Consider the following 14551-nt stretch of genomic DNA (forward strand, 5'->3'; position numbering starts at 1 on the left):
CCCACTCAACCTTGGACAGATATTAGTATAGATTTTGTGTTGGGTTTACCACGAACTCAAAGAGGAAATGACTCTATCTTTGTTGTTGTTGATCGGTTTTCGAAAATGGTGCACTTTATCCCTTGCAAAAAAACTACGGACGCGGTTCAGGTAGCAATATTGTTTTTTCGGGAAGTTTATTAACTTCATGGTCTTCCTTTGTCTATTGTTTCAGATAGAGATTCTCGCTTTTTAAGCCACTTTTTGCGATCACTTTGGCATCTCCTCCGCACCAAGTTGGACATGAGTTCGGCCTACCATCCACAAACTGATGGCCAAACTGAGGTGACTAATAGAGCTCTGGAGGATTTGTTGAGATGTCTTGTTGGTGACAACATCAAATCTTGGGATTTTGTACTTTGTTAGGCTGAATTTGCTCATAAACGTGTAGTCAATCATAGTACGGGTTTTAGTCCGTTTCAGGTGATGTTTGGAGTTTTACCTCGTTTTCCTGCAGTTCTTTCCCTCACTCCAGATCGAACTCATTTCCACGGATGTGCTTGTGACTTTGTTGAAGAATTTGCTACCATTCATGACTACGTTCGATCAAATTTGGAGACCTCCATCGTCAAATACAAATCTGATGTTGATGCCCAACGCCGTGATGTCTAGTTTGAAGTTGGCGACTTGGTCTGGGCTGTACTCACTAAAGACCATTTTAAACCAAGCACTTACAATAAGCTTAAGTCACGGAAGATTGGTCCTCTTGCAATTGTGGAGAAAATCAATAGCAATGCATATCGTCTCCAGTTGCCTCCGCAAATGAAGACTGCTGATGTGTTTAATGTGAAGCATCTTGTTCCTTATGTGGCGGAAGATGAAGCTGAAAATTCGAGGTCGAATTTTCTTCTCACCCCGGGCGACCTGATGTAGCAACATCTCTACTTATCAATTGGTTACATCACTTTATTTCAAGACTATTTTCGACTTTCTATTGGTGTTTCCTTTTCGTATTAAACTTCTATTTCTGTTAGGGTTTGAGCTTTGTTTGAGTCGATTACGACCATGCCTATATAAGGCTTTGTAGGGTTTTCTAATAAAACTTGGTTTTTATTGAATAAAAGAAAAGATTTTCTTCAAACTTGAAGTCTTCGAGTTCTCCCTGTTTTTAACAAAGAATTCAGAGCACAAAACAGAGTTTCTTGATCCATTGATCCTTGAAACCTTGTCTTGTTAATGTCCTACTGCAACACTTATGGTGTTGGTCATGGTGGTTGGAAAACCAAGTTAGAGCCCAAGAGTGCAGGTTAAAGCTAAGACGGTGAATTGGTGGGTTCACCAGAGAAGTGTTTCCGCGGCTGGATGAAATAAAGTATTTCAGCCCACCTCTCTTGTTACTCGATCGCTAGGGGTGGTTAATTTTGCGACTCATTAACTAGATGAAGTGGTGTTTGTGATATGTGTTAAAGTGGCTAGTTCGGGTGGATCACGAAGTGGTTAGTTGGAGGAGGAATCAGAGTCTACGGATGTAAGATGCTCTTGGAGCTGAAGTACGCTTGTATGATTGCTTTTGTGTATAGCCAGAGGAGTAAGTTGGTATCTGCAGAGTATAAGTTAGTTGGATCTAGCTAGTATTTGTGGAAGTTTTTGTAAAGAGTGGTTGACACCAGTCGTCTCGTCGGAATTATGGGATTCCAGTGAAATTGTTTCCCGTATGTCCTGTGTGTGGATTGGGAATCCGGATACGGTCGTTTCATTCAGTCTTAATGAAAATTGATACATGCCTAAAGTAAGAAACATGATTGATAATACTTTGTTTCAAATTTCAATCTCAATCGAAAATTAGAAATATAACAAAACTGAAATTAGTTCCGATTTCACAACTACCAAATTGATAGTTGGTACTGATTTCAAAGTTATCTTTTTTTTTTTGTGTGCTAAATTTGAGTTCATTAATTCTAAATTGGAGTTAATACATAGCGTTTCAACGCTTCCTTTGCTAATGCTTTTGCTTCACGATTAAATTTCCTAGGAATGAAAGAAAATATATTTTGCTGAAAGGATAAAGATAGATGGAGAATATCTGATAGTATCCCACAGAGCTCATTGTGTGGATTCCTCGTCATGATGGCTTCAATAATTTCTTTAGAGTCTGCATCGATTGAGGGCTACTTGAATCGCATGGTGAATGTGTAACGCCCCGACCGTCACTTCTTAGTGGGCTCCATGTCTAATCCCAGTCCATGGGTCCACCTTCTTTAATGGGCCTCACATCCTCTCACTAAGCCTGTGAGCCCATCTATATCCGATGGCCGGTTTGCTACGTCCGGGAGGCTTTAAAGACTTGTTACCATTCCAACAAATCACCACATGATCTTTCCCTGTGTTTTGTCCTCACTCGCACAGTTCCGGCAGTAACTTCCTAGAAGGTCACCATCCTGAGACTACTCCAGCTTAAGTACGCTTAACTCTTAAGTTCTCTCAGGACCATTGACCGAAAAGATAAGTGCACTTTGGTGACATAGGTGGCCAAATCAATTCTTTTAAACCTCTCCGCAAACCGGAGTGTCATAATTCACCCCCACTAACAGATTGCAACGTCCTCGTTGCGCACCATGACCGTGACCCTCGATGGTGTGAGCCCACTAAACTCCACACTCGTCTGGGTTTTGCTCTGATACCACTTGTAACGCCCCGACCGCCACTTCTTAGTGGGTCCCATGTCCAATCCCAGTCCATGGGCCCACCTTCCTTAATGGGTCTCACATCGTGTCACTAGGCCCGTGAGCCCATCTATATCCGACGGCCGGTTTGTTACGTCCGGGAGGCTTTAAAGACTTGTTACCGTCCCTACAAATCATCACATGATCTTTCCCTGTGTTTTGTCCTCACTCGCACAGTTCCGGTAGTCACTTCATAGAAGGTCACCTATCCTGAGAGATTACTCCAGCTCAAGCACGCTTAACTCTTGAATTCTCTCAAGACCCTTGACCGAAAAGATAAGTATACTTTGGTGACATAGGTGGCCAAATCAATTCTTTTAAACTTCTCCGCAAAACCGGGGTGTCATAGAATGGCAATTGTTTTTGCTGATAGAGGTGACCGGGTGTGGAGACTGTGTTTGGCTCTAGATTTTTTAATTCCCTTATATAAAATAAAACCAACTTTTTGGAGATTGACTTAAATTTGTAGAATTAAACGTCCCAAAAATGGTGATCAGGTGATGTGAAGAACTTTATGTTCATGTCAAAAAACAAAAGTTATATATATATATATATATATATATTCTATATTTATAATCCGCGTGCTGCATGGGACTATACTTTTTTGGTTATTATTGTGAACTGTGACATATAATTATAATTATCCAATATTAAAAATAAAAATCTATATAGATGTTAAATTTATTTTATTAAGGAATATATAATTTATCTATTTCTTTTAACATTTATTCACAAATAATTCTTTCTTTATTTTCCTGTATGCACTTGGCATCTCTTACAACTACTTTCTTTTCATATTCCATTATCTCACTTATAATATATTGATTATGAAGACATATCTATAGCTATTTTTAATCTTTTAATATTTTAATACTTTTTTTTATCGGTTGAGTAATCATTGCTTACTAATGTAGACATAAAGAAATCTTAGTGAATATACTCACTCCTTTATCGCTGAAACGACCCGACCTGTTTTGTTTTTTTTAATTAATAAATAATAAATATAAATATAATATAAAATACAACTAGTGGTCCTATACCCACTAGCCACCTATCCACAACCACAGACAACAGCGGAAATATCAATATCAATAAATATCCAATAATAATATAACCAATAAATATCCATAACAACAATCCAATAATCAAACATCAGGAAACATGAAACCGGCAACCTAACAATGTTCCTAAAAACCCAACTCTAGCAATCTAGCAATTCCAGACAACATACAATCGAGTCCCTAAAACATCCTCCTCTTCATCGCCTTGATTCCACGATCACACTTTGCCTTTTCCTTCAACACAAACACATATTGAGATGCAAGAGTATTTGATAAACAGTCAGTGAGGCAATCCTCCCATCTACTGGGCTATACACACAAGCAACAGTGATTCCAATGTTCCAAACAAACAAGAAACAAAACATACAAACCAGGAAATCAAACATCGTCTCGCTGGAAGGGAGGTGTCGACCGACACCAGCCAAGTGTCGACCGACACTGGCGTTGGTGTCGATCGACACTACCCCACAGTGTCGATTGATGCCCAATTTGCTGGTTTCGATCGACACTCCCTCTGCAATCGCGATCCGCTCGAAGGCGAGAGTTGAATCTCGCTCCCAACCTCCTCCAAATCGCCCAATACTCATAACCCAAGCCAAATACGTCCATAGGAACCTGTAGCAACCAATCCCAGCAAGAAAAACACACAAAACAACAACAAACAAGCAAGAACAAGGAAATCAAAGGCTTAGATTAGCCATGGTCATGCACTCACCTCTTTGCAAGAAGATTTAGACCAACAACAACAAATCCAACCTTCCTAGCAAGCTTCTAACTCCTTCCTAGCCTTGGATTTCTCAAGAACAGCAAAGAAATCTCCCAATCTCTCTCTAGAACCTCAAAACACTTTTCTCTCTTTTGTTTTTCTCAAAAGCGGCGTGAGACAAAACCAAACACGACCTAGGTCGTTTTCTCCCTTTAAAATCTCGGTTCAATGGTTTTCCCTAAACCAAACCGGTCTAAATCGATAATTAAATCGAATTGGTCGAACCAGAGAATATTGGTGTCGACCGACACCACCATGGTGGTGATCGACACCCAACCCAGAAAACCAATAATTGGTTCGCGGATGTTACAATTGCGAAGTTTCTTTGACAATGTTGTAATACACGTAAATTTTGCTATAATTGAAATAATAATTTACACCGACTTTTACTCGATAACATGAATTTATAATATAACACCAAGAATTGAATAATCTGTTGATTTAATATATCTTTAAATTTTTTGTGTTTGTTTTTAAAAAAAACTCTTGTAACTCTTGAAAATAATTGTTGTTCCATTAAATATATGATATTTTTATTTTTCTCCTATGTCTAGTTTCTTACAAATATTTACGCAATCATTATATATTATGATAGAAATATCTAATTTTATATTTATATAATCTCTATTCATAGTTTACTTTAATATTTTTTGGTTGTATTTTTTTTTCGTTTTTAGTTTAAATTATTGTTTTAATAATAATAAAATATTACAAAAATGAGTGAATTAATTGATGCATTTACTTTAGCTTTTTTGTCCTCTGATGATGTGGATTAATTTGTTAAAATAGAAAATAAGAAGTGATGAGGTGGAGGAAAAAAAAAGCCAACTTTTTTTTTTGTCAACCATTAGACCACAACAGGCCGGTCCATTAGTCAAATCCCTACAATCGTAGGGAGCGGGACTCGATCCCTGACGTGATGGTACCTTGTACATTAAAGACTTACTATTGGCCACAGAACTAAGGTCACTTAAAAAATAAACCAACTTTGTATATATAGATATATAAACTATTCCGAGGATTTGATTTTTTTTTATAGAGAACAAATCAATCGAAAGGGACCAGACTAAAATCAAAGAACTCATAGGAAAAAATTATTGGCAACAAAATATATATATGATTTTGTACTATCAAAGAAACTGAAATCCATGTACTATGTTTGTATAAGTCAAAGAAACTGAAATGCAAACAAAACCATTTAAGGTGGTAGAACATCACATGTTTGGGAATATGACACTTTGAACAGTTGATAAGAAAACCTCTCTCATGGTGAAAACCTCTCTCTTCTCTTCCCCTCCCCCCGATGCCGGCCTCACGCTGGTGGTCGGTAAATTTCTTCGGATGTCGAAAAGGAAAAAGAAGCCGCTAAAGGGAGCTGTCCTTGGCTCATAAAAATTCGCTACAGTCTACGCTCGTGCTTCCCTCCCCACTCAATCCAAAGCCCGACATGAACCCAAAGCAGGCTCTGCAAAGGATCCGGCGATTCAAGCACCCTCCTACTAGCGATGCTTCCGTAGAAGGTAATCTTTGCCCAGATCCGAGTTTGGGCACGACCTCGGGTTCCGTGCCTATCTCAGATCTATCACAAGTCACCTGGTTTCAGATTACACTGTTGATGGCTCTGCCTCAGGTGTTGGGTCCTCCGCCATAAATCACACTCTAGAGTCTCCGGCACCAGCCGTGTTTGATGGCTCTTCTAAAGTAGTAGTACTGATAACTCTCTAATTTACATGTTTTAGACACCATTTTTCATCTATGTTTTGCATTATATATACCCTAACCTTGGCATTTTTAGGTCGATAACCTTAGGAAATTGCATTTAGGCTGTTTAGAGTGCTGCATTGTTGGATTTGTGCATTTTGGATGAAAACAGGTGCTTTGGAGCCCAAAAAGGGGAAGAATGAGGTAAAACCGGAACATGTACCCGAAGGAGTGATCGTGCGAGAAGAACAGTCGAAATCTTAACCCGACCAAAGAGGATCTAAGAGCAGAAAGAAAAACCCGAAGACCTACCCCAGCATCCACACGACTCGAACATCGTGCAGACCTTCGGGTAGAGCTGGGAAGCTAGGTTAAATGGGTTTCTATATATAAACCCCCTCCTTATTTTCTCGCTACCAAGCCGCAAACACTCACGAACCAGAGAGTGAAAGCTTCTGAGAGGGAGAGAGAGAGAGAGCGATTTACACTTTTTCTTACTTTGTTAGGATTCAGTTTTTACTTCTTTTGCTACTCTTTTCAGTTTCGATTTTGTATTCTATCACTTTTATCTTATTTTCAATTTAATGCAACTTTCATTTGTTTGTGCTTTTATGCTATTTACCATGAGATATGAGTAGTGAATAAAAGTTTCTAAGGATGGGATAGGCGAGTATGTGCTCTTGATCGATTAGGATATCTTAGCTTGGTTGTTTATTCTATAAAAATTCCTTTCTAGATTGGTAGTCTTAATGCTATTTTCAGACCGAGAGGTTGAGATTAGATCTAGGGTCTTTTGCCATCGAGAGATGTTGTTGAAATGCTTGAACCAACCAATGCTAGAGATTTACTCACTTAGCCTAAGAGATTAGATGTGTAAGGAGTTTATTGACAATAATGAATCGGATTTTAATGCCTCCTTAGTCATGTTTCTCCAACGAGAGTTGGGTAGGGGAGTGACTAAGGTTGATTGTTTCTATCACGAGAGTGTTTTTGCAAGGTTTAGAGATTCATTGTCTAGGGAATATTTGCTTGAGGCATGTGAGATATCCCAAATTGATCAGGAGCATTTATGAGTCGAATACCGCTTCCTTAGGAGCTTTCGTACTTGATTGTTTAGCTTTTTACCTTTAACTCGACCATTTACCTGAATTGGTACTCAATCACCAGCCTTGTCTATACCCTCGAGTTGTTCATCTTTGTGTTCTTGATTTCTTCTGTTATCCGATTACCCACTCGATCCAGTACCGGAATGCTTGCATCGTGTGGTTCTTGTTTTATTTACCTTTTTGTTTCTTTGAGGTTATTAGATAAAACCCCATTATTGTTTGGCTTGACTTACATTGTTCTGATCACATCTTATCTGCTAGCATAACAACCATTTGGATTGATAACCCTTTGTACTACAACTGCATAGGGAATTGATACCCTGGGTGAAAACCTTCTTATCAAGTACCGATGGTCATTGGGAAACTACCTATAGAGGTCGAGAACGCTCCCGCTGAGGCAGCCAAACCTGCATCAAATCTGGATCTCATGGTCGATCGGGTCAAGGGTTCCTCAAAGAAACTCAAGAAGACGGACTCAGGTTTCACTCTTCGCTCTGGAGAACTGTGTGTCAGCATCCCTAATGAAGTAATCTCAAGAAACAAAAAATATTGGGAGTTCTTTGTTCTGGGTCAGTTCTATTCAGACCCTCCATCTCAAGGCATGATCCACAACATCGTAAATGGTATTTGGAGTCGCAATTACAGGGACATTTATGTCTCTTAAATGGAAGGTAACACCTTCCTCTTCCGGATCCCAAATGCTCAGACTCGCAACAGGGTTCTAACTCAAAGCTTATGGCAAATCGAAGGCCAAACAATGTTCGTTGCAAAATGGGAATTTTCTTTCATCCCTGTCAAACCAGAGCTTTCCTCTGCCCCCATCTGGCTTGAGTTACGGAACGTACCCTTCCAATTCTTTCATGAGAAAGATCTTGAGTGAATCGCGAGTCTAGTTGGTGACCCTCAATGCCTTCACCCCTCCACTGCTAATAAAACTAACCTTGAGGTGGCTAAAGTATTCATGCTTATCGACCCAAGGAAACCACTCCTGAAAGCAGTGAATGTAAAATTTGAATCTTGTGAGATCAGTAGGATCCTAGTCTCAAGCCCCTGGATGCCGCCTGTTTGTGCACACTGCAAAGAAATTGGTCGCAGTCTGTGACACTGTCGAGCAGCCTTTATCACCTGCACAGCCTGCATCTCCACCACCCACCTTCCAAAGATTTTCCCGAAGTCAAAAGGTTAAGAACCCTAGGTAGGATAAAAGAAATCGCAGAAGGAGATCAAAGACCCTGATTCCTTCCTCGTCTGACGCAAGGTTGGGCCCGAATCACAAGGGACCTTTGGAATAGAAATGGCAAATCAAGTTGGTTCCAGGACAGGGGGAAAGCTTCCCTTTAGGGAGAGTGATGAAACCTTCAAAAGAATTCCCTCGAAAGTTGTCCCGGGTGTGTCGCCACAACCTCAATCTTTTGCTAGCTGCAAGTCTGATGACGCAAGTACTTCAGCTCTCGTCCAGTCTGCAAATTGGAGTAGCTCCTCTGATAATGAGGTCTCTGAGGACTCTTCGGATATTCTGTCTTCTGACTCTGAAGAGGAACAGTTTATAAAAGTGTTGTCTTAATGACAACAGAATATCCAGCAAGGCAAGGGCCTCAAACTCTCTCATTAATTATGCATACAGAGGGAAATTTTTGTTGGAATGTCTGAGGCTTCAATATCTCTAGCCATCAGAGCGGATTTAAAAAGTGGTTCAGGGCTAATAAGCCATTTTTGCGGTCTCATCGAGACTCATGTAAAGCAGTCTAAGGATCAGAAGTTCATCACCACTCTTCTTCCTGGCTGGTCTTATGACTCTAATTATGCTTTTTCAGACTTAGGCAAGATTTGGGTGGTTTGGGATCCTAGCGTCCATGTGGTGGTGATTGAGAAGTCCCTTCAAATGATCACCTGCGAGATCCTGCTCCCTGGTTCCCTTGACAGGATTGTGGTTTTAGTGGTGTACGCGGAAAATGTGGAGGAAAAGAGAAAGGAGCTATGGTCTGATATTGTTGAGCTGTACAAAACTATAGGTGATCGTACCTGGCTTGTCTTAGGCGATTTCAACCAGGTACTCCATCCCCAGGAACACTCCCAAGCAGCTTCTTTAAACGTGGACAGGAGAATCAGAGATTTCAGAAGCTGCTTGATGGATGTTGAATGATCGAATTTAGTTTACAAAGGCAATACCTTTACCTGGTGGAACAAAAGTAGTTCCAGACCAGTGGCAAAGAAGTTAGACCGCATCCTGACAAACGACAGTTGGTGTATGCAGTATCCATCTTCTTACGGCTTTTTTGGGGAACTAGATCTCTATGATCATGCCTCTTTTGCGGTTGTCCTGGAGGATTTCCCTGTCAAAATGAAGTGTCCCTTCAAATTCTTTAACTTCCTCCTCGACAACCTGGAGTTTCTTAATCTTTTCAGAGAGTACTGGTTCTCGATCAATGTGTTTGGCTCTGCTATGTAAAGAGTTTCAAAGAAGCTCAAAGCTCTAAAAAGACCAATAAAGGAGTTCAGTAAAACTAACTACTCAGACCTTGAAAAACGCACCAAGGAAGCTTATGAACGACTATTAAGCTGCCAATCCCTCACCCTTGCTGACCCCTCGGTTCAGAACGCGGAGCATGAGCTTGAGGCACACCGCAATTGGCTTATCCTCTCTAAGGCCGAGGAAAATTTCTTTCTTCAGAAGTCTAGAGTGTCTTGGTTTGCTGCGGGTAATAGTAACACTAGCTGTTTCCATCAAGTCGCGGATTCAAGAAAAGCCATTAACACCATTAACACATTGGTTAATGAGTCTGGCTTGAATATTGATTTTCCTAAAGGTATCATTGACCATTGTGCTACATACTTCGAAAGCCTTCTATGAGAAGAGATCGGGCCTTGTATGATGGAACAAGAGGATATGAATTTGTTGTTAACTTACCATTGTTCCCAGGATGAAGCTAAGGAGTTTGAGCTCCAGTTTACCAAAGAGGAAATCAAAGCGGCGTTCCTCTCTTTACCTAGAAACAAGGGTTGCAGACCTGATGGCTTCCCCGCGGAGTTCTTCATAGCCACTTGGAGCATAATTGGAGCTGAAGTTACCGACACAATTACTGAATTCTTCGCATTTGGCTTCTTGCTAAAGCAGTGGAATGATACATCCCTAGTGCTCATCCCAAAGACCATCAATGCTTCCTGCACCTCAGACTTTCGGCCCATTTCCCGTCTAAACACGCTTTACAAAGTTATTGCAAAGTTATTGTGAAACGACCCAACCCGTTTTTTTTTTAATAATAATAACAACAAATAAAATATAGAATTAAGCATTCCATACTACTTAATTAAACCAACCCAAACCACAACTCCTCATTAAACCAGCAATAACCATTAAGCACAACGGAAACATATCAATAATACATAAGCCAACATTTCACCAATACAAAAACATTTTCTAACCATTCTATCCAACAACCTAACATAACTATAACCAAGGTTCCAACATAAACAATATATCCAACAACACACAAACAAGACCCTAGATCATCCTCCTCCTCATCACCATGATTCCACGTCACAAACCTGCACACCACAAACAACAATTAAGATGCGTAAGTATTATCACAAATACTTAGTGAGGCAATCCTCTCATCTACTGGTCTATACACACAAGTAACTGAGATTCAAATGTTAATCAACACAAACAACACAACAAACCAGGAAACAAGCGACGAACAAGTTGGTGTCGACCGATGCCAAAATGGTGTCGATCGACACTGACCTCTACTTGGTGACACCCACCTGGTGTCGATCGACACAGACCCCGAAGACACGTTCTGCTCGAGGCCGATCATCGAATCTCCGTTTCCAATCATCTCCAATCCATCCCAAACTCACCCATAAGCTTTAGGAACCTATGAGAACCATAACACAACCACCACAAGCAACAACAACACCACAAACAACATAGAACAAGCAAAACATAACAGATCTCAGGCTTAAATCATCCATGGTTATGAACTCACCTCTTTGCAGGAAGATTCTGACCAATAGCAACGAATCCAACACCTTAGGAAGCTCCTCCTTCGTCATTAGCTCTAGATCTCCTCTCCACAGGAACAGATCTCACCAAAAACCACCAAGAACAAGCCAAAAACCTCTCAACTCACAAGTTCTCTCCTTTCTCTCTTTTCTTCTCCCAAGCGGCGACCAAAACTCTCACAATCCACGACCCTAGGTCAAATTTCTCTATAAATACGCCGATTTGACACTTCAATTGAACTAGACCGAACCAAAACGACGAATTAAAACAACCAATTGATGGTGTTGATCGACACTCCCCTTGGTGTCGATCGACACCCATTTCCTAAATCTCCAATTTGGTTCGCGGATGTTACATCTTGATTGGTCGGCTTCAGAGTTTTCTCTCCAAGGTCATCTCCCCTGCTCAGTCTGCTTTTCTCCCTGGTCGATCTCTGGCGGAAAACGTTATGCTCACCACAAAGTTAGTTTAAGGGTACAACTGGTCCAACATCACGCCCCGCGGTATGCTAAAGGTGGACTTCCGCAAAGCGTTCGACTCTGTGAGATGGGATTTCGTTATTTCAGCCATGAAAGCCCTTGCCATCCCTGTCAGAGTTATAAACAGGGTACATGAGTGTATTTCCACTGCTTCCTTCTCGGTATCAGTAAATGGCTGTAATAGGGGGTTTTCAACAGTACAAAAGGCCTACGACAGGGAGACCCACTCTTCCCTATCTGTTTGTACTTGCACTGGAGGTTTTCTCAAGGCTTTTGCATTCGCAGTATGAATCAGGATATGTCCATTATTACCCCAAAGCAGTGGTGTTGCAACTCTCTCACCTTATGTTTGCTGACGACGTAATGATCTTGTTCGATGGAGGCAGTTCCTCTCTGCATGATATATGTGAAACTCTTGAGGATTTTGCATCATGGTCTGGATTGAGAGTCAAAAAGTCTAAGAGCCAACTATTCCTCGTAGGCCTCGACACCATTGAGCAACAGGTCGTGGTCTCCTATGGTTTTCCTTTAGGATCCCTGCCAATCAGATACCTGGGCCTCCCTCTCATGAGCAGGAAGCTCTGTCTCGCCGAGTATGAGCCTATCCTCAAAATACTATCCTCCAGAGTCAGATCATGGAAGACTAAGCTTCTGTCTTTCGCAAAACGTGTGCAGTTAATAGCATCAGTCATCTTCGGTTCCATAAATTTCTGGATGTCTACTTTTATTCTACCAAAAGGATGCATAAGGAGATTGAGAGTCTCTGCTCTATATTCCTATGGTTATGAAACATTGATGAGGGTAAATTGGCAAAGGTTTCTTGGGATAAGTGCTGTCTACCTAAAAATGAAGGAGGATTAGCCCTGAGGAGGCTCTCCGAATGGAACAAAACCTTAAACCTGAGACTAGTTTGGTTGCTGTTCGACCAAAAGGACTCACTTTGGGCTAAGTGGCACCACCACCACCACCTCAAAACTAGATCCTTCTGGGAAATCGTTGTCACCCCATCGGACACCTGGACCTGGAGGATGCTACTGAACCTAAGACCTCTCGCGGGGAATTTCGTTAAGGCCATCATACGCAATGGTTCAAGGGCTTCATTTTGGTTTGATAATTGGACTACCATAGGTCCGCTGATCAAGAGCTTGGAGACTATTGCTCCCGTCAGCTACGAGTTCAACTTACTGCGAAGGTGGTCGATGCGTACCAGAACATGGCTTGGAGACTCCCCTTAACAAGATCAGAACCAGCGCTGTTTATTCACAATCATCTCTGTTCTCTACCGGCTCCCTCCCCAGACCAGGCTCAAGACTACTACATCTGGAAGGTGAATGACTTTGAGTGTCAGGATTTCTCAGCAGAAAAGACTTGGGATGCTTTGCGACCTCGAGCAATTGTAAAAGATTGGACCTCGTCAGTCTGGGTTAAAGGTGCAATGCCGAAGTTCGCTTTCCACATGTGGATTAGTAATTTGGATAGACTCCCTACCCGTAATATACAAGCTCCACGAAACCATGATGACATGATGTATAGCACACTTTTAGACAGTCTCTTTTAAATTGAGAGATATCATATTATTGAAGAAAACATACAAACACACACAAGATGACTCCTCATGCACACATATGCAATGACTCTCACAAACATAAGTCAATCAGAAAAGTTTCCTAATTCTCAGACAAGGGGAACTACATTCTCACCAATCCTTGTTAGAGTTTTATTTAATGAATTTGATTTAATTAAATTAAACTAAGAAGAGAACTTGTGTCCATCGATGAATATACATGTACCTTCATTCTTCATATACGTCGATTGGAAAGGACACATATACATCGGTTGTAGAAACAACGTTTGGTGTAATATATAAACACATCACTTGACATAAACGAGATATAATAGTTTCGTCTCTTCTTTTTTTTCCCATAAATTTTTGAAAGAAAAACAGAGTATAGACGTCCACTTAACTACTTATACCATAAGGACGAAATTCTATCTTAGGAGATTGCTCAAAGCAAGCCTCTATCATTCTACTATTTGTTCTAACTTTGAAGAAGGAGAATTTGTCAAGTGAGTTTCTCTTTGATATGTGTGTTTGATATGCTTCTATATTCTGGAAGTATCAATCTAAGACATAATTTTTCTCTTTGTTGTTTTGGAATTGATAGATGGATCAATCTGCTTCTGTCGTGAAGAAATACATTGAAAAGATGTTGTTTTATCTAACAGCGCTGCATCTGGCACAATACCTGACTTCGGAAGCACCGGAACTTCCTGCTGAAGGTGACATTTCAGTTGAAATCATCAAGGCATCAGAGGCATGAGTTTTTGTGCAAGAATTATATAATTAATGCCTTAGATGATTCTCTCTACGATGTTTATCACATTTTCCAAAGCCCAAAACAGTTGTGAGAATCATTGGAGAAGAAGTACAAGTCTAAAGTTGCAAGTGCTAAGAAATTCATCGTTGGAAAGATTTTGAATTTTAAGATGAGTGACACCCTCCTTGAATTTTGAATAATAAATATTAACTAGTGGTCCTATATTTACTAGCCACCTAACCACAACCCAAACAAACAGCAGAAAAACCAAAAGAAATCTTTAAACTAATAACCAATAAATAATAAACCAATGATTCAATCCAACAGAGTCATAACATAAAACCAGTAACCTAGCAATGTTCTAATGACCCAACTCTAATAACATAAAAGAAGTCAGACCACAATCAACGAG

At 40.5% G+C, this 14551-nt stretch overlaps 2 protein-coding genes across 2 annotated transcripts; both read left to right on the top strand.

Annotated features, from left to right (window-relative positions):
• The first annotated feature begins 8978 nt into the window (after positions 1 to 8978).
• LOC147928367 (uncharacterized) lies at positions 8979 to 10187 on the top strand. Its single transcript, XM_087486107.1, has 3 exons — positions 8979 to 9386; positions 9591 to 9745; positions 9788 to 10187. Exons 1-3 carry the CDS (start codon positions 8979 to 8981, stop codon positions 10185 to 10187), a joined length of 963 nt encoding a protein of 320 aa, XP_087342233.1.
• A 1805-nt stretch (positions 10188 to 11992) lies between these two features.
• Positions 11993 to 14142, top strand: LOC147928368 (uncharacterized). Its single transcript, XM_087486108.1, has 3 exons — positions 11993 to 12636; positions 12950 to 13217; positions 13987 to 14142. Exons 1-3 carry the CDS (start codon positions 11993 to 11995, stop codon positions 14140 to 14142), a joined length of 1068 nt encoding a protein of 355 aa, XP_087342234.1.
• The last annotated feature ends 409 nt before the right edge of the window (positions 14143 to 14551 follow it).

This window comes from Camelina sativa, chromosome 14 (assembly GCF_030686135.1).
Source record: "Camelina sativa cultivar CO46 ecotype springtype chromosome 14, ASM3068613v1".
NCBI lineage: Eukaryota > Viridiplantae > Streptophyta > Magnoliopsida > Brassicales > Brassicaceae > Camelina > Camelina sativa.